At 39.8% G+C, this 21,848-nt stretch overlaps 1 protein-coding gene across 1 annotated transcript; it reads left to right on the plus strand.

Moving 5' to 3' along the window:
- The first annotated feature begins 1,112 nt into the window (after positions 1 to 1,112).
- xrra1 (X-ray radiation resistance associated 1) lies at positions 1,113 to 15,596 on the plus strand. Its single transcript, XM_034179086.1, is given in 14 exon segments — positions 1,113 to 1,189; positions 7,529 to 7,622; positions 9,098 to 9,163; positions 10,832 to 10,983; positions 11,572 to 11,701; positions 12,271 to 12,363; positions 12,450 to 12,503; positions 12,505 to 12,566; positions 12,620 to 12,737; positions 14,572 to 14,685; positions 14,763 to 14,895; positions 14,993 to 15,108; positions 15,211 to 15,316; positions 15,393 to 15,596. Coding segments are annotated over 14 exon segments (1,458 nt in total). The 3' UTR covers positions 15,536 to 15,596.
- The last annotated feature ends 6,252 nt before the right edge of the window (positions 15,597 to 21,848 follow it).

Here is a 21,848-nt window from a genome sequence, read left to right on the forward strand (position 1 = left end):
CTGTGCCAAACCGTCAAACTACCAGGCCTTTGGTAGAGGACCTGTTTTACTTTTGGTGACTGGCAGCAAAGTGATTAAAAATATGTCAGGTTAACTATGTCTTGCATGATGACGGTAATGACAGCACCCTTGTGCAACCATAACTAAGATGTCAGCACCACATGGCTTGTCATTGTCTGGATGAACTACAGCTTTCCAGACCTCGTGCACAGAAATGATAATATATCTAAAGTAGGTAATATATCATACTTCACTTCTGACATGCTGCCCTGAATGCTGTAAACAACTCATTGCAATGTTGTTTCCAGGGTTCTGCAATATTTTTCTTTGTTCCAACCACACCCTCAATGTCAGCAGCCAAGGGTGTAGTGCAGTTACATTCAAAGATTCTACCTCTTTCCAAGATTCTCTAACACTTATTCAACAAACTTGTGTACCACAGAGATACAATTGTTGTCTTTTTTCTTGTAATAAATGTTAACATATACATTCATCTGTAATTGGCTTTATCCTTCAATTCGGTGTACCAGAGCTCCAGATGTAACACCTAAGCCTTTGAAAAATAATGAAAAACAGCTACATGTTTTAAAATAAATGGATGTGATGGTAATGGTACCACCAACAAATAATTCTTTTGGAAATTTAATTCATTTTTATTTATATTTGAAAGTGTGTGTGTGTGTGTGGGTGGGGGGGGAAGCAATTTTAATTTAATTGGAATATGAATTTTGGGACATTTTAATGTTTTTCTGTTGACTCTCAGAAGAAAAAAAAATCCTACACTACATCCACTATTTTCTTGAAATTTTCCTGGGAAGTTGTTTGGTTACTATAGGCTCCAGTTCTATCATGAGACAGTGTTGCATAAAGCATTTACACACTATGTAGGTAGTAGATCAGCCAGGTTTGAGTTTTCAGCGCCGCAGTGGCTGCTGGGTAAGTTCAAAGGTCAATGCATATAAACATTGCGCATTCTCAGGGTCATGGCGGTGAAGTATGGTCAAGTCTGTCTGTAGAAATGGGAACGATTACATCAGTTTCTTTGTGCAAGGGGTTTATCAGCGACGGGGAGAGTGTGCGGTGCTCAGTTCTTCAGTGTGCCGGTAAAATCCATGGAAAAAGAGGAGAACCAACTCCGAGCAGATCAGTTTACTCAGTCCACTCGCCGACCTCCCAAACGGTTCGCTCGGTAAGTTAGTGCAATTGTAAGAGATACGAGGGCTGTCAATAAAGTTACGGTCCTTTTTATTTTTTTCAAAAACTATATGGATTTCATTCATATGTTTTTACGTCAGACATGCTTGAACCCTCGTGCGCATGCGTGAGTTTTTCCACGCCTGTCGGTGACGTCATTCGCCTGTGAGCACTCCTTGTGGGAGGAGTCGTCCAGCCCCTCGTCGGAATTCCTTTGTCTGAGAAGTTGCTGAGAGACTGGCGCGTTGTTTGATCAAAATTTTTCTAAACCTGTGAGACACATCGAAGTGGACACGGTTCGAAAAATTAAGCTGGTTTTCAGTGAAAATTTTAACGGCCGATGAGAGATTTTGAGGTGATACTGTCGCTTTAAGGACTTTTCACGGTGCGAGACGTCGCTCAGCGCTCTCAGGCGTCGTCGTCAGCCTGTTCAAGCTGAAAACCTCCACATTTCAGGCTCTATTGATCCAGGACGTCGTGAGAGAACAGAGAAGTTTCAGAAGAAGTCGGTTTCAGCATTTTATCCGGATATTCCACTGTTAAAGGAGATTTTTTTAATGAAAGACGTGCGGACGGGTCCGCGCGTCGGGACGCAGCCGCCGCGACGCTCCGCCACAGGAAAACACCTCTGTTGAAAGCCTTAAGGACAAGTTGGAACATGTCCTGCCTGTTAAACAATTTCTCATATACTCACTCCACTGAAAGCCATCAAAAGCCGCCTGGATTTTACAAATGGTTATCAACACGGAGGTGTTATTCCTGTGCCGCCGCACCGCGTCGGCTGCGTCCCGACGCGCGGATCCGTCCACACGTCTTTCATTAAAAAAAATCTCCTTTAACAGTGGAATATCCGGATAAAAATGCTGAAACCGACTTCTTCTGAAACTTCTCTGTTCTCTCACGACGTCCTGGATCAATAGAGCCTGAAATGTGGAGGTTTTCAGCTTGAACAGGCTGATGACGCTGCCTGAGAGCGCTGCACGACGTCTCAGCACCGTGAAAAAGTCCTTAAAGCGACAGAATCACCTCAAAATCTCTCATCAGCTGTTAAAATTTTCACTGAAAACCAGCTTAATTTTTCGAACCGTGTCCACTTCGATGTGTCTCACAGGTTTAGAAAAAATTTTGATCAAACAACGCGCCAGTCTCTCAGCAACTTCTCAGATAAAAGGAATTCCGACGAGGGGCTGGACGACCCTCCCACAAGGAGTGCTCACAGGCGAATGACATCACCGACAGGCGTGGAAAAACTCACGCATGCGCACGAGGGTTCAAGCATGTCTGACGTAAAACATATGAATGAAATCCATATAGTTTTTGAAAAAAATAAAAAGGACCGGTACTTATTGACAGCCCTCGTATATGATGAATGTTATCACAGGTTTTATTTTCCTTCTGCATGTGTGTCTTGGCTGACGTCACCCAGAAAACTACACACGGGTAGGAAGCTCATCAACTTGCAAACAAAAATCAAAATATTATCATAAATGAAGTTCATGACATGCTTAGAACAGTCGTTACTCCAGTTGAAATTAATTCAAAGTGATTAAGAGAAGCTTAACTCTAAACAGACAGCACTGTTAGACCAGTTCAGTCAAGTTTAAGTTAAAGTTTGCTGCTGGTGCAAAACTGATGACTGCTGTTAAAATGTAGGAGTGATGAGTGTTCTCAGCAGTGCATAAACTTTATGTTCAATCTGTCTCAATATTTAATTTTGATTATAATTATATTTTATCCATTATTCCTATTTCCATTTGTATTTACACATTATGTACATTTGCCCACGCTTTCTGTGTGACATGCAATGAATGAAAGAATGAAGTCAAATAATGTCTTTATTATAGTATATACTTTTATTTTATTCAGAAGAGGAGAAAGGAATCCATCACTGGCCACCATGTATGTCCTGTGACATATCATCTCATCAGTGGAGAGGAGAGGGACGTGCAGACAGGCTCCTTACAGACCACAGAGAAGGAAAAGCCAAGTCACACTTCAATTCACAGTGGCTGAAGGAAGTGTTACCATCCATCTCGATTCTGTGTCCTGCTTTTAAAAACAGGACTGCACCCCTTCTATGAACACACACAAGCTTCCACACAAAGTTTGGTGTGTTCTCATGAAGAAGAAGACAGGGAAGGTTGTCAGTGGCTGCTGCACTCGTTTTGCTTTGCTTGCCAGTCAATGATTAAGAACTGTATTATAAATTCCCATGTACAACTACAATTTTGAATTCCAATAATATAATCATTACACATTACAATGATGGTGTTCGGATGACCATGGTCTCATCTGCTAAATCTTCATGCAGATCTCTCCCCCCAATCACCATATAAATAAATAAAACTTCTGAGAATTAAATGTTTCTGACTTTGTGTACGGTGCTAATAAGAAAGCATTAACTCAAGAGTTGCATTGAAAAGGGGCTCCAAAATATCTCTTGGACTAGAAACCACTACCTGTCACATTCAGTATGCCAAGTAAATATGAAATATATCAAAAAGACAAAACTTTGTGGAATAAGACCATTTTTAATGAATGTATCTTGTAGTCACATTTAGTCACCAATACATTTTCTTTTCCATTACTGTCAACTGGCCAATGCCAATGTAGTGAAACCTGGCCATTTCAAAATTGCAAGGCTGAATGTCTTTTAATAGCATTGCTCATCCTATAATATTCTTATGACAAACATATCTCCATTTTTTGGAATCATATGTTGTCATTTGTTAACAGATTGCAAAGTGCTGCACAGACAAACACAGTGTCTTCCAGGACTGGAACAAGAGTAACTGGCCCATTTCATCCTCCCAATAGCCCGTTCAACATGAATCCTGGCATTTGCAATTTTTCTCATCTTTGCAACATCAGCAGCAGTTTGTTGATCAATGCCTACGCTGGAGGAGGGATGTGCAGTTTGGCACGGTGCATCATTTCTTTGGGGGGGGGGACATTAGATTTTTCTTAACCCTTTTACATCAACCCTACATTTGTGGTCAATCCCCCCCAAAAATGCACCTTTTTACAATGTAACTACACTAAACACCAGGATTATAAAATTTTTTGACCTCTAGTCTGAAGATGAAAGAAGCACCTTATTTCAATGACATAATGTTACAAATGTGACTCTCAATGTATTGACAATAAAACGCTTTAATTTCTCATCTGCTTTTTTTTATTTACATATATTAAAATAAGAAAAAGCTATCTTTATGATAACCTAGTATGGTGTTTACATAAGTTTACAAAAGCTGATACATACAAGGTCTGTTAGAAAAGTATCTGACCTTTTTATTTTTTGCAAAAACCATATGGATTTGAATCACGTGTGATTGCATCAGCCAAGCTTGAACCTTCGTGCGCATGCATGAGTTTTTTCACGCCTGTCGGTTGCGACATTCTTGTGAGGCTTCATCACGCCGTTGCTTTGCGCCATGCGGCTCCACCGCGACGTGCGGAATTCCTCCGCACGTCTGTCTCAATGTGCCGAAAAAGTGCAGATGTCCACGTCTTCTGCCATTTTTGTGGAAGTCAGACGACGTCCCGGATCAACAAAGCCTTCACGCTGGAAATGATCTGGTTGTTTCAGCGGGGTGTCAGCCTGTCGATTGGCACTCGGAGTGCGCCGCACTCTCAGACACTGTGGGTGGTCTTTAAACCGGCTGGAGCACTCCTTAATCTGTGTAATCCCCATAAAATCGTCCCTGAAAGCCATCTGAATTTTCCGAATGGTGTCCACCTGGAGGTCTCTCACAGTTTCTGGGAAAATTTGATGCAGCAAAGCTCCAAATCGTTCAGACATTTATTCGCAATAAAAATCCGACGAGAGGAGTGGACCACTGCTCACACAAAGCCTGCTCACAGGCGAATGACGCAACCGACAGGCGTGAAAACACTCACGCATGTGCACGAAGGTTCAAGCTTGGCTGATGCAATCACACGTGATTTAAATCCATATGGTTTTGCAAAAAATAAAAAGGTCGGATACTTTTCTAACAGACCTCGTACAAAGAGAAAAAATAACCATTACATAATTAACAACATTAAACAGGGTGGTGCCAAGTGGTTAATGTGCTTGGTTTCAGTTCAGAAGTTCCTGGTTCAAATCCCACTCCTGCCACATTTCCACATGTAATGCGGAGTTGCGCCAGGAAGGGCAGCATCCGGTGTAAAACGTGTGCCAATTCAACATGCAGATCCACCTTGGATTTGCTATGGCGACCCCGAGTGCAAACAAGGGAGCAGCCGAAGGGACTTGCTTACTAAACATAAATATATGCAACAGTTTAATCAGTTTAGTTGTTCCAAGGAGAGTGTGAGAACTACATACTTTCATAACAACAACAACAACAAAACAGGTCTTGCACAGTAAAGTGTTCACAGCGTGATCATTTTGCTGCTTTGTTTCCAAACACTGGAAGTGGCTTGTGATAGAACGGAGCAGACGTGGTTCAACTGCTGACTTTAGAAATATTACATACCGTTTTCTTTCCACACCGTGACTTCTTTCGGCTCTTTAACCTGTTATGTTGCTTCAAAAACACTGTCTTCTTATCAGCCTACACGGCATCGGCAGTCTGTTTATATGCATTGACCTGTGAACCGGAAGTGTAAGGAGCTCTCCGCGCATGCGCACTAAGAAACTCTAAACTGGCTCAGATCAAAATGTGGAAAAGTGAAGCACCTTGAATACTTTCCAGATGCGCTATACAAAACATGGGGCAGCATTAAACTCTTACAGTACGATAATACTTTAAAACAAGTATGTTAATGATGAATTTCAAATGTCACGAACATTAAACATTAAAAACAAAGAAAGCACGCAGTGGCAAGAAAGGTTACCTTTACCAGAATGATAACTCTATACCGCCCCTTGGTGGATGGGAGGAACTGGTGTTGCCTTACAAGTTTCTATGGAAACGAGACCACAGAGCTGCTACACTGGCGCGCTGTTTATTCGGAGCTGTGGGGAAAAAAAAAGTTATTAAAAAGCATTTTCGTGACGAAAGAATAATTTATACAAACCAAAAACAAATTGCAACCTCCCAAATTTTTGGTGATGGACAGCTCTTCCAGATGTTTTCCTGCTCGGACATTCATTTGCAGAAAAGAAAGAAGGTGGGCTTTCTTTCTTTCTATGTTAGCTATCTGTCTGCCAGTCCAATGCTTCATTATTTTTAAAAGGTTTTAGGTACATTATACAGTTTTATATATCTTTAATGTAGACATAAAGTGTGTACACAGTATATTCTGTGGGTGTACTTTGTACAGTATATCGTGTCTTCGTGTGATCATTTACTTAGCATTGCATTTCATAATATTTTTGCCTGTACATTTGTTCCCTGTCATGTACAATGTGAAGTATTTATTTATTCATTCATTCATTTTTACTGAAAGTCATGAAACTCAAATCCAGCTTACTGTGACATACCGATCGCTATTGTTGGCAATAAATTATTTAAGAAATATTCAGATGAGCAATTTGCCAGTGACTGATTTTGTTTGTTTGATTTCCTGAAATATACCATCAGTGAATTTCTTACATTGAAGCAAGCAAAGACCAACAAACTATAATATAGATTAATTACACAAGAGAAAGTATGTTTTAATGATAAAATGTGTGTCAGTGCAGAATGCCAGAGTTTGATTCATCGAGTCAAAAAGTTTTAATCAAGTCTTTGGTAAATATATCTTTTTTTATCTGTTAAACCATTACAAATCATTATCTGTACAAATGGAATTAAATTCATGCTGAAAAGATTGTTATTTAAAATGAAGTAGGAACAGGATGGTGCATTAATTTCTTTTTGAATTAATTTTCCATTTGATGTATCTGATATCAGTGCTTGTGACATGCATTCTCAAGCAGTTTCATGTACAGCAATTTGCATGTTCTCCAGACGTAATACATTTATAAGACTTCCAACAGAATATATTCTACTTTTTTTAGGTGCTGGACATTGCCTCGTTGCCCACAGAAGATAAGATAAGATAAGACTTTATTGAGCTCACAGTGGAGAAATTCACATGTTACGTCAGCTCTTAAGAAAAACACACAAGATGGGTGTGAGTAGTGGAAAATGTGCATCAAACAGCGTGTGCAAGGATAAGCAATAATAATAATACTTGTAACAATACAGTAAAATAAGAAATTGAGGTAGAAAGGCAGAGGAGCAAAAAAACAGGACTAAAAAAAGATTCTGACACAATGATAGAGTCTCCACCTGGCAATACTTTAGATGCACCTTTACTGGGAAACCACTGCAACCTGCATATGTTTAAAAAAACAACATATTTTTTGACATAAGATTGTTTCCCTGTTTGAGTCCCAAAGTAAAGGTTCTATTTTCTTATTGCAAATTTGATTACATTCCGTTTATAACCCTTCTGAAGTGTGTACAGTTGACATCATTGAACAACTGAATTCTGTAAGAATCATCTTCAGCTGTATGAGTGAAGGTAGAGCAGGTTGAGGACATGCTTGACTCTTTGTGTGTCTGCCTGTCTTTCAGTCCATCTATGTGGCACAAGATGTCTGATATCTTGACAAAGACTTTATCATTTTGAAACTTGGTTCACAGGGTCACTTCACTAAGACCTCCAACATATTCAACATTGGGCATGTTTGATTGTAACTGTGACCACCACGGATATAAATCTCTTAATGTAATATACATAATAGTGCTACACAACTTTCATGGCTTGTGATGAAAAATGTTCTTGTATATTATACCTACACAGTAAAATCACAAGTGTTAAATTAACACTGACAGTGAGCATATGATTCCACTCTGACCAGAGTAGGACCATATGTACACTGGCCTTGCAATGTTTCCTGCAAGTGGCATTTATTTTTTATTTAACCAGGGTTATTTAACCGCAGGATTCTGTATTGGGTCCCCTTTTATTTATTATTTATATCAACCCAGTGATTTTCACTAATTATACACCAATGTCTAATCTACTAATGTCTGGTGATTGTAGTAATTATTTATATACCCGCTGGACATAATAAGACATAATGAAAGTGCACTGCTTCATTCATGTCATTTCATTACTGTATGTCTGTGACCATGGGTCATACACAGAGGCACAGAGGGATCATACTTGTATTGTCCGCTTGATAAGAGGCATTAAATATTGGACATTGCAGTGTTGTTTATGGTGTGTAGTTTTTTTCATCTCCACATCAGTGGTGCGATGTGGTTCCACACGTTCCAGCTTTAATTTTTTTTTTTTTTATCTCGACAGCTGTGGTGTGATGTGGTTCCACACGCTCTGTGTGCTTGCAGTGTGTTCGTGCACATGCACAAGGGTGCACAAAAACATTGCAGCAGGATCATTCACGCCTGCCCGACTGCGTGTCCCTCCCGACGTCAGCTTGATGTTTTCGTGGTTCACTCAGTCGATCTGTTTCACCGTGATTCGCCCTGATTCCTGTAAACCCAAAATAGTTGGCAGAACTAAAAAATACTGAGGTAATCATTTGCCATAATATTTTTGAGTTCATAAACTTAAAGTCAATTGTTTCCAGAACTTAAAAGTTTTGATTATATGCTACTTGTACCTCATGATTACAATTAAATTAAAGTGTTGATTAAGTAAAAGTAAGTCCCTTCAGATGCTCCCTTGGTTATCACTCAGGGTCACCAAAGCAGATCCGAGGTGGATCTGCATGTTGAGCTGACATGAGTTTTACAGCAGATGCCCTTCCTGACACAACTCCACATTACATAGAGAAATGTGGCAGGTGTGGGGTTTGAACCAGGAACCTTCTTCACCAAAGCCAAGCACACTAACCACTAGGCCACCACCCCTGCCAAAGTGCTCACTGAGTCAACTCAAAAATTTCCATATATAAGTACTTAATTCTTTTAAGTTGTGCTTAAGTTATACTTTGAAGTTTTGCATATATAACATATGGATTCACAGCATGACTTTTGATGCTGGTAACTTCCTTCACCTTGAGGTAAGACAGCACAGACTCTGACATAATTTGACATAATTGTTAGAATTGCCGTTTCACCAAATTAATAATACTTCATAAGATTTTATTTAGAACTGGGGGATTAGGAAGATGTCGCAAATGCACTGCACTATAAATAAAATAGAAAAGAAAATATTTAGAAATAAATTTGGCCTCTTTTAAAACTTAAATATTATTTTTGTTATCATTATTATTATCATCTATAAAGCAAGAAGTGTCTGTGTGTGTGTGTATGTGGCTCACTCTCTATTTGTCAGATCGACCTCAGATTTCGGATATGGCTTGCACATGGCGCGATGATGTGCATCCTTTATCCTTTATTCTCAAGGTCGGGCATCCAGGCATTTAACCTTGAGGGGCGGCGTTTCTCAGTGAAAACATCACCGAATTCAGTACAAATACATGTAATTTGGTCAATTCAAATGGGTCAGACTCGTCAATAAAGTCAGTTTCTTGTACAATGGTTCATTTTAGGTCAGCTTGGTGGATAAATCTCATCGTTCCAGGCGATGATAGTTGTCAGCTGGCCGTTAGAAGCAAGTTAGAGACAGCAAAAAAACGTCTGATTTCAATAAAACAACATACAGCCCAAGTGTGTTATCACCAAGCGGCCAGTCACAGAAGCACAAATTCTCGCCTTTGGATTGGTCACTTTGCCAAAGTGACCTAGTGCAGAGCTTGAGAATTATGAAAATTTTGGGAATTCATTTTCAAAACTTTTATTTTGAAACCTTTATTTTGATTAACATTATAACATTCATACTTCCAAGATATGGCGTGGCTCGCTTAAACATCAAGTTAAACATCAGATCGTTTATGTTGCTCGCACCATTTCACAATAAAATGTTTAATGCAAGCTTCCCAGCAAATACTTTTACTGTGAAATGCATGCTGTCCGTGTTACTTGCGACTGAGTTTAACTTGACAACACTGAGGAGACGTTAGCTAAAATTCGTTTTCTGCTAACACCCACTAGTTGTACAATATTTCAGTAAACACATAAGATGAATAAATTCTTATATTTTCTGTGAGTTCAAGTTTAAACTGTGTTCAGGAGGTGGGGTACTGAGGATTTGCTGTTTCTAATATTCTAAATGTTCTGTTTAATTTTGTCTAACTCTCTTCCAATAACCTATTTTATAGGAATCCTTTTATTTTCATATAATTATAACAAAACGGATTTTTTAAAACAATATAAAATGCTATATTCAAACAATAATATTATATAACATAAGTACCTTATGTAAGGTAAAATGTACCTCTTTGTACATCCCACCTTCAAACACAGCCTCGTACGAGCATATATGACAAATCTACTCAAGCTCCCAATTATCTATAGGAATACAGTACAAACTTCCTACAGGCTCTGCACTAGTTATTAATGCAGTGACAACAATTAGCCAGATGATGGTGCTCTAAATGTTACATCTTGAGCAGTATTACCTGAATCTTTGAGAATAACTTTTTCCCCTTTTTTATACATGGAAATATAATAATAAATAACCTTTTTGTCAAACCTCTTCACAGCTGTTCTGGATAATTAAAAATTTTATTACAGCCATAATTTGCTTGAGACTTGCATCATTAGGCCTGCTGCATCTTATTTGTAACACTTTAAAGTGGGTAAATGAGTCATTTGTGTTTTCACAGGTTTTGGATTTATCCTATAACAGACTGTTAACAGCTGATGATATTGTTCCCATCGACCAACTTTCTCAACTTAAAGTCTTTCATCTATCCGGAAATCACTTTGCTCATCTTCCTCCTGATCTAGGGTTGTCAAACCTCGACCCAACACACCTGTTAGTATGTTGCTTTCATGATACTGCTGTGAGTGACTGTAGAGTTTGCCATGGAATTTTCTTGAAATAATAACACAAATCAGAGCAGTTCAAGGCAGCATCTCTACATCTGGAGTTGTTCTCCGGGCGCACAGTCCGGCGCCCGGATAATAAACCAAGATAATCCATCCCACCTCACAGGTGTGGCATATCAAGATGCTGATTAGACAGCATGATAATTGCACAGGTGTGCCTTAGACTGGCCACAATAAAAGGCCATTCTGAAATGTGAAGTTTTGCTTTATTTGGAGGGGGTCTAGGGGAGTCAGAAAACCAGTCATTATCTGGTGTGACTGCCATTTGTTTCACACAGTGCAACACATCTCCTTCACATAGAGTTGATCAGCAGTCAGACACCATCAAATGTGAGCATTTGCCACCTGAAGTCTGTTACAACGATGAACTGCAGTCAGGTCAAGACCCCAATGATGAGCATGCAGATGAGCTTCCCTGAGATGGTTTTGAACAGTTTGTGCAGATTGTGTGAATTCAGTGCTGATATATTTATATATTGACTATTTATATATTGGGGGTTCTTTTTTTTCACAGGTCGACTACAGAAGAAAACACACATTTTAAAATTCTTGAAGTCGTGATGGTTGATGATAACAAACTGTCCTCTTGAGTTTTCTACAGTCTTGCAAACCCGAGAAGGTCATCATCTGATTGGCCTGATACTGTGTGACAGTGTTACTTGTTGAGAAAAGCTGCACATTGCATTGCCCTGCAAATTCAGTGAAGAAAAAAAAAACTTTTGCTACTTGCAGACTGAAGTATTTAAACCTGCAGGGGAACCACATCTGAAAAATACCATGTTTGGGACTTCTGCAGACTTCTATCAAACAGCATAATTATTGTTTTTGAAATATAATTCATGAATGCATGGCCTCCTTCTCCAACATGGTCAGAAAAATGTTGATTTATTCCATTACATGCTTCATTCCAGGCTGGGCTGAATCAAATCAAAACTCTGATGAGGATTTGATGAGAATTTTGGAGGTAAAAAGTAACAGAATTTACTGAATTACAGATATCTGAAACTGAGTTTGAACACAAGTCAGCGGTAAAATTTCACTACATTTAATTCAATTACAGATATCTATAATTGGCATTTCCACTAGTAAGAAATGGATTGGTGATTTGTTGTATATATTTTACATGTGTTTAAACATCTGTCTTAAATATATAGCGTGTGTGTGTGTGTGTGTGTGTGTGTGTGTATGTGTGTTTGTGTGTGTATGTCTACAGTCATTCATCCACATCTGTCACACAAATCAAAACTGCAAAGAATCCAGCTTACCACTACCAGAACTGAAGTTCCTGAATTTATCAGACAACAAGGTGTGTTGCATATTTTGCTTAAATAAATCAAACATAGACTCTTTTAAAAATGTGTCTCCAATACATTATGAGTGTTTTGTCATCAGATTGCTGAAGAAGAAGCCCTGCTAGCTGCTGCTCTTTTCCCAAAGATTCATGAAAATCAATATTCACTCCCACCTACTGACCACACAGAGAAGCGGTAATTCTCCTCCAGAGAGAGTGTCTACATTTTTTTAAATTCTGAATTCAGCGTCATTTTGTTGTTTCAAGACAGGACACCCTCTATGGCTGACTTGCACCTCCATGAAAGACTGGCGATAACGATAACACACAAGAAGACACCAGCAGCTGTAAAACTTCCACTGAAGGTGTTAGCAGATCCCAAATGGAAGGTTTGATTTATTCTCCATTATTGAGGTTCCAAAACCAAAATGGCTATCCGTATGTAGCTGCGTTAACAATACAAAATTGTATTTGTACATAGCATAGCCGTGTTGTGGTTAAGCTTAGGTCTTAAATTAAGTTTAAAGTTTCTCTGCTGGTATGTACGTTGAGTTCAAACTGTGACCCACTGCACAGTGTGAGATGCTGTGGCCTAAGCAGTAGTTTATTGCACTTTTAACCCAGCAATATGGTTTTACATCACATTAAAAACTTTTTCTTTTTACTCATCTTCAGTTACTAAATAACTAGGCAGCCAGTCTGCTCTGTGTAAGCCTGATCCCATCAGATGTCAAAAGCTAAGCAGAGTGGGCCCTAGCTAGTACTTGGATCAGAGACCTCTTTGGAAGATCAGGGGCTGTGTGTGTTTCTCCATGTAAAACTGGAGTGGTATCACGAAGGGCATCCAGCGTAAAACTTGTGCCAAATCCCACTGCAGAATTGTACAGGGTAGCCACAGCAGATCCAGCCCCGACCCCAGTGTACCTTAATAAGCGGATGTAGAAAATTAATGAATGAATACTGTTATGTGTCCTGTCCAGGGTGTACCCCGCCTCACGCCCTGTGTCTGCTGGGACCCATGACTGGCGTAAATAACAAGTTTATTTCTAAAGCACTTTTCACAGAAACAGTCACAAATTGCTTTATATAAAAGTGCAGGTAACTGCTAAAACTGCATTTTATTTCATCTGCCAAGGGCATAATAAAATCACCAGCATTTATTTATTTATTTGTCTGTCTATCTGTCTGTCTGTTGGCAAGATTATGTCGAAACAACTGCACAGAGTTTGACAACATTTTGACAACATTTTCACAACAAACTGAATCCATTAAATTCAATTCAATTTTTCACTTTATATCGACTTTGAAGAATTACTGTTAGCAGGATTACGTCAAAACTACTGCAAGGATTGTCACCAAATTTGCACCACAGATGCAAATGGCCCATTAGGCAATGGAAGACTCCATTAAGCTTTGGAGGTGACCCGGATCCAGATCTGGATTCTGGATCAAGGCTTTGAAGGAGTGCATCAACATGGACCCTCACCAAATTTGCACCACAGATAGATATTAGGCCCTAATATATATGGGCCTATCATGGAGTCTTCCATGCCCTAATAATTAAGGTATGGAAGACTCCACTGAATTTTAGAGGTGATCTGGATCTGGATTGACAGATGTCAGAAATCTCAGATTGCTCTTCTATAATTACAAAATATAAGCATTATATAGAAATAAAAACATGAATGTAAGAGTTAAAATTCAATTCAAATAAGACAAAAGAAAAGTAAGTAAGAAACTAAAAATACAAGGTTACCCAAATGATATGAGTGTATAAATAAATGGGTCTTCAGATGCCTTTTAGAACATTCAACCATATCAATAAATTAAGTGGGTATAAAAAAAATAAATGAATGAATACTGTTGCATATGGAAAGATTTGCTTTGATGCAAGCCACTCAGGAAGGTTGTAAAGTTTGAGCAGTGTGTTTGTTGCCAATATTTGGTCAATAAATGTTGGAGTCAAAAGCTGTTTCCACAAAGTTTTGCAGTTATGCAACAACTGCCACAAGTTTGCTTGTATCACATCAATCAGAAAAATTGAGAGCCAACAAATTTGTCAGAAGTCTACTCTGAATATTCCATACCTAGTGTGATTATACAATAATTCTGTTGTTGCTGTTATAGAACTGCAGAAAGCTCTTAGTAGACTCCGACCAATAGTGAGTTGGCTCACAAAAAAATCTTGTATTTCCTTGTCAAACTGGCATTTTGTTTTTTCAGGAGGAAGAAAATATGACAAAGGTGCTAAAGAGACCATTACCTATAAAAGCACCTCTCATTACTGCCAACAACAACATATCACTTCATCCCGAAGAAGAATGGGAGAACACTCAGGTGCGTCCACATCTTTTGATTTTACTGTCTGACAGCTGAAATAGAAAGCGGAGGTTGAGTGAATGTGTTTCCACTGACAGGAAACTGATCACTTTGATCCTCTATGTGAGGAGGAAGAAGCTACCGAAAAAAAGGGGGATGATTCCGTTCCCGAAAAATTCAAAGCATTGATGGATGCAGAGCAAGATCCTGATGTGGTGGAGCCTGTTGGTGAGCAGATTTGGCCCACCATTATATTTATGCCTTCCTCCAAGCACTTTGGTCATAGAAATCCCCCAAACCGATGGGATTTTCTTTCTTCCACCAGGAACTCAAACAGCTGTTCAAATGCTGGAACACACACTGAAGCAACACACTGTTTATAGAGACCCCAAACCAAAGCATGATAGCATCCAGACGCCACACGGAGAGAGAAGGAACAGGGTTTGTCTATGTTCACACCTGCACTTAATAAGCTGTCAAATCAACAGCATGTACTCATGTTAATATCGCAACGCAAACAAAAGGAATGATTTCTGTTTGCAGATTAAACAAGCTCCACTTCTGAAATCAGTAAGAAAGCCAGATGAAAGAGTTGATGAAATGCTGAAAGAAATCAAACGTAATTCATCAATAAGTGACGTCCCCTTAGGTATGCAATATTTGTGGCATGATGGATGGCAGCAAAACTTTACGTTTGAATGTTTCCCGTTTTGCTTTCTGTGCAGGCAGTGTTCTGCACAGGATACATGGGAACAAACAAGACTATGAAGAGGCTGTGTTGCTGTTGAGGGATTTGAAGACAAAGTACAAGAAGTTCCACAAGAAAATGACAGAACACACAGCAACCACCAAGTCTGATCACAACTAAAATATCACAGCAACACTGTGGTTGGTGGAGAATAACTCTGCCCACTTCTGTTTGTTATCAGAAAGAACCTCACATTCAACCTCACAATTATGCCTCACATTCACCCCTGACATCGGGGTGAATGTGAGGCATAATTGTAAAGCGCTTTGAGCGTCTGATGCAGATGGAAAAGCGCTATATAAATGCAGTCCATTTACCATTTAGAACTATAAATTAATGAACCAAGCAACAGCGGCCTCCAGTGGCCAACAAGTCTTCACAAGCAGTTTCAGAGGTCAGTCTGTTTTTATTTTATTTTCTATGTTTAAAGATGAGGGAAGTGCATATCATTCACTGGATAAAAAGATGTTTTTTTTTAAAGGTTTGAGCTGGTCTAGAATATAAACCATTGTATACATACAGTATATACAGACAGATCCATAAGTATTTGGATAATGGCACAATTTATGTCATTGTGCTTCTGTACACCACAGTGGAGTTGAAATGAAACAATTGAGATGTGCTTTAATGTAGAATTTCATCTTTAATTTAAAGAATTTAACAAATTCAAAGTCTCTCGAATAACAGCCACAGAAGGCAATAATTCCTTCAGAGTTGGCTGGGTGTCTTGACATCTTCCCTCACAACTACTTGCAAGGTCACTCAACTTTTTAAAATGGACACATTTACCATACAATACTGTTTGTATTTCTTACTAATTGATTAATCCAGGTTTTGAGTATATTTCTTATTGTTACATGGGAAACAAGGTACCAGTAGATTCAGTAGATTTTCACAAATCCAACAAGACCAAGCATTCATGATATGCACACTCTTAAGGCTATGAAATTGGGCTATTAGTAAAACTAGAAGCACTCAGAGAGTGCAAACCTCCACCAAGGTCATGGGGTTACTGACGCCATAACATCTACACGCCGTGGAATCATTGAACCTAAAAAAGTCTAACAATGATGTTTGCTTAGGAGTAAAAAAGTTTCATCAGCTGTGACTGGATAGCATGTATCCTTAGCGCTCGGCATCACAGTTTATTGCAACTTGCACCTTTCCCAGAAGCTACTGTCATCTGAGCACTGATATTGATATTGCATGTGCTTATAGACAAAAACAAATAAGAGACAAAATTCAATGTATTATTCAACTAAACTGCAAATATATGAATTTTTTAACATTTATGAAACACTTCTCTAAACAAGGCCATAGGGTCACTGACCCTAAAGAGATTCCCTCCTTGGCACAGTGATCTATTTCTTTTTGTCTCTTTCTCTAAAATTGTATATAATAATCATTAGATTATTAATATATAAACAAAAATAAATTTAAGAAATATTACAATTTGAAAATAAATGCACCCGAACGTGATGACAGCTGCAACTGCTTAATGCTAACTTTTAACATTGAAAATGCTATAGACACGCTAACGCGTTAGCATCAGGATCCGGATTGTGATCCGGATCCCCACTAAAATTTAATCACTTGTTCCTCTTGTCATTTCCAGCCACTCCACAAAATTTCATCAAAATCCGTTCAAAACTTTTTGAGTTATACTGCTGACAGACAGACAAACAAACAAACCTTGGCGGAGGTAAAAAAAAAAAGTAGAAAAGGGGGTGTTCACAATAATAGTAGTGTGGCAGTCAGTCAGTGAGTTCGTCAATTTTGTGGAACAAACAGGTGTGAATCAGGTGTCCCCTATGTAAGGATGAAGCCAGCACCTGTTGAACATGCTTTTCTCTTTGAAAGCCTGAGGAAAATGGTATGTTCAAGACATTGTTCAGAAGAACAGCGTAGTTTGATTAAAAAGTTGATTGGAGAGGGGAAAACCTATACGCAGGTGCAAAAAATTATAGGCTGTTCATCTACAATGATCTCCAACTGCTTTAAAATGGACAAAAAGACAGAAACGCGTGGAAGAAAACAGAAAACAACCATGAAAATGGACAGAAGAATAACCAGAATGGCAAAGGCTTACCCACTGATCAGCTCCAGGATGATCAAAGACAGTCTGGAGTTACCTGTAAGTGCTGTGACAGTTAGAAGACGCCTGTGTGAAGCTAATTTATTTGCAAGAATCCCCCTGCAAAGTGCCTCTGTTAAATAAAAGACGTGCAGAAGAAGTTACAATTTGCCAAAGAACACATCAACTGGCCTAAAGAGAAATGGAGGAATATTTTGTGGACTGATGAGAGTAAAATTGTTCTTTTTGGGTCCAAGGGCCGCAGACAGTTTGTGAGACGACCCCCAAACTCTGAATTCAACCCCCGGTTCACAGTGAAGACAGTGAAGCATGGTGGTGCAAGCATCATGATATGGGCATGTTTCTCCTACTATGGTGTTGGGCCTATATATCGCATACCAGGTATCATGGATCAGTTTGGATATGTCAAAATACTTGAACAGGTCATGTTGCCTTATGCTGAAGAGGACATGCCCTTGAAAATGAGCAAAATCTTGGTTCCAAACCAAAAAAATTAATGCCTCGCAGATGTGAAGAAATCATGAAAACTGGTTATACAACTAAATACTAGTTTAGTGAGTCACAGGATTGCTAAAAAAGCAGTTTGAACATAATAGTTTTGAGTTTGTAGCGTCAACAGCAGATGCTACTATTATTGTGAACACTCCCTTTTCTACTTTTTTTTTTTACTAATAGCCCAATTTCATAGCCTTAAGAGTGTGCATATCATGAATGCTTGGTCTTGTTGGATTTGTGAGAATGTACTGGATCTACTGGTACCTTGTTTCCCATGTAACAGTAAGAAATATACTCAAAACCTGGATTAATCTTTTTAGTCACATAGCACTACTATTATTCTGAACACTACTGTATATATATATATATATATATATATATATATATATATATATATATACACACACAAGGTCTATAACCGGCAGTTTTATAAAAAAAAAAAAACCTATATGGATTTGAATCACGTACGATTACACCAGACATGCTTGAACCCTCGTGCGCATGAGTGAGTTTTTTCACGCGTGTCGGTGACGTCATTCGCCTGTGGGCAGGCTTTGAGTGAGCACTGGTCCAGCCCTCTCTGCTGAAATCCTTTGTCTGAGACGCTGCTGGAGAAGGCGCGCGTTGCTTTATTAAAATTTTTTCAGGACCTGTGAGGGATATCCGAGTGGACACTATTCGAGAAATTCTGCTGGTTTTCGGTGAAAAGTTTAACGGCTGATGAGAGATTGTGGAGTTTCTTTCGCTTTAAGGACAGCTCACAAAGCGGATCGGCGCGGTCGGAGGTAGCGTCCGTCTGGCTGTTTCGAGCTGAAAACATCCTAATTTAAGGCTCTGTTCACCCAGGTCGTCGTCAGAGAACAGAGAAGTTTCAGAAGAGGCCAGCATGAGTAGTTTATGCGGACATTCCACTGTTAAAGGAGATTTTGTAATGAAAGAACGTGCAGGCAAATTCGCCGAGTCGGTTCCGTGATGACGCCACAAATCTGTCTGCGCCGCGACAGGAAAAACACATCCGTGTTGAAAACCGTTTGTAAAATTCAGGAGGCTTTTGATGGCTTTCAACAAGTGAGTATCTTAGAAATTGTTTAACAGCTGGGCATGCTCCAACTTGTCCGTTAAGGTTTCCAATGGAGGTGTTTTTCCTGTCGCGACCCCCCGCGGTCGGGTCTGGCCCGACATGCGAATCTGCCCGCACGTTCTTAAAGGGCCGTCCTTAAAGCGACACTAACAGACCAAAATCTCTCATCAGCTGTTAAAATTTTCACCGAAAACCAGCTGAATTTATTGAATGGTGTCCACTCAGTTGTGCCTTACAGTTTTTGAAAAAATTTTTATCAAACAAAGCAGCAGTCTCTGAGCCATTCCTAAACAATGAAAAAAACGACGAGAGGGTGGGCGACTCCTCACTCAAAGACTGCCCACAGGCAAATGACGTAACCGACAGGCGAGAAAATCTCTTGCATGCCCACGAGGGTTCAAGCATGTCTGATGTAATCACACGTGATTCAAATCCATATGGTTTTTGAAAAAAATAATAAGGTTGGATACTTTTCTAACAGACCTCGTATATATATATATATATATATATATATATATATATATATATATATATATATATACACACACACACACACACAGTGCATCTCGAAAGTATTCACAGTGCTTCAGGTTTTTTTTCCACATTTTGTTATGTTACAGCCTTGTTACAAAATGGAGTAAATTATTTTTTCCCCTCAAAATTCCACTCACAACACCCCATAATGATAACATGAAAAAAGTTTGGAAATTTTGGCAAATTTATTAAAAATAAAAAACTAAGAAATCACACGTACGTAAGTATTCACACCCTTTGCTCAATACTTTGTTGATGAGCCTTTGGCAGAAATTACAGCCTCAAGTCTTGAATATGATGCCACAAGCTCTGCACACCTATCTTTGGGTAGTTTTGCCCATTCCTCTTTTCAGCACCTCTCAACCTCCATCAGGTTGGATGGGGGGCGTCGGTGCACAGCATTTTCAGGCAAACTCCAGGCGGGCTGCCATGTGCCTTTTACTAAGGAGTGGCTTCTGTCTGGCCACTCTACCATACAGGCCTGATTGGGGGATTGCTGCAGAGATGGTTGTCCTTCTGGAAGGTTCTCCTCTCTCCATAGAGGAATGCTGGAGCTCTGACAGAGTGACCATCGGGTTCTTGGTTGCCTCCCTGACTAAGGCCCTCCCCCTCTTGCTCAGTTTAGACGAGCAGCCATCTCTAGGAAGAGTCCTGCTGGATGTGAACTTCTTCCATTTATGGATGATGGAGGCCACTGTGCTCATTGGGACCTTCAGAGCAGCAGAAATGTTTCTGTACCCTTCCCCAGAGTTGTGCCTTGAGACAGTGGAAACAGGATGCGCCTGAGCTCAATTTTGAGCTGCATGGCAAAGGCTTATACTTGAATACTTATGTACATGTGATTTCTTAATTTTTAACAAATTTTCAAAAAAAAAAATAAAAGGCCTGGTTCGCGTTGTCATTATGGGATGTTGTGTGTAGACTTTTGAGTAAAAATGAATTGCATCTATTTTGGAAATAAGGCTGTAACATAACAAAATGTGGAAAAGGTGAAGTGCTGTGAATACTTTCTGGATTCACTCTGTGTGTGTGTGTGTGTGTGTGTGTGTGTGTGTGTGTGTGTGTGTGTGTGTGTGTGTGTGTGTGTGTGTGTGTGTGTGTGTGTGTGTGTGTGTGTGTGTGTGTGTGTGTGTGTGTGTATATATGGATTTTTTGCATTGTGTTTTGTTTGTTCTGTTCTGTTTAATTACTTTTGTTACAGTGGTTTTGTTACATGTGAGTTCTCTTGCTGGTCTTTTTCCTGCTTGGGTTTTTTCTGGCCCTATCTCTCTTGTCTGTCTCTTGGTGTATGGTGGTGGGCGTTGCACTCTGTCTGGCCACACCCTTGTTCTGGTGCTTTCCACACACCTGTTCCTTATCTGTAGCTCATCACCTACGTGTATATAAGCACTAGGTCCTTGCCAGATTGATGCACCTTGTGCCTTCTTTCCAGTTCTGCTCTTGTGTTTATTGTGTTTTTTCTTCCAAGATGGCGGCGCGCACGGGTGCAGCGGCTTTTAGCTCTCCAATTTGGTGCTTGTTTTTCTTACTTTTTGCGTGTATATTCTTCGAGTTTTGTAAAGCGACCCACAGCTACAGCCGCCAGAACCTTATCGACCTCAGTCTGAGGTACAGACTGTCGGTTACGAGCAAATTCCACCAGTACCACAACATCCCGGAGGACATAGCGAGAACACCGGGCTCTCCGTGGATTACCGGCCTGCCCAGCAGGCGGGGAAGGCAGCATAGAGACAGGAAGCAGAAGCGAGGATGTCGGTCCGGCTCCAGTGCTAGGCTACGTGAACAACCACACAGGCCAGCATTAAAGAGCCTCTTCCTCTGAAACGCCAGATCCATCACACACAAAATGGACGAATTGGAGATACAGATGGCCATAAACAGCTTTGTGCGGAACTGCAGCGTTATTTTCATCACAGAGATGTGGCTTCAGCTGCTGATCCCCGACGCTGCAGTCGAGCTAGCAGGCCGCACGCTACATCGGCAGGACAGAACCAGTGATTCTGGTAAGTGCAGAGGTGGAGGCCTCTGTGTTTATGTGAACTGCGAGTGGTGCTGTAGCAGCAGGGTCTTTGACTCTCACTGTTCTCCTGATGTAAAGGTGCTGGCAGTCTCGTCCAGACCTTTTTATCTCCCAAGGGAGTTCACAGTAGTCATTGTGTTTGCTGTTTACATCACTCCTGATGCTAACATTAGCACGGCCCTTAGCCTCTTGCTCGCCTGTGTAAATA

Source organism: Thalassophryne amazonica, chromosome 9 (assembly GCF_902500255.1).
Source record: "Thalassophryne amazonica chromosome 9, fThaAma1.1, whole genome shotgun sequence".
NCBI classification, from domain to species: Eukaryota; Metazoa; Chordata; class Actinopteri; order Batrachoidiformes; family Batrachoididae; genus Thalassophryne; species Thalassophryne amazonica.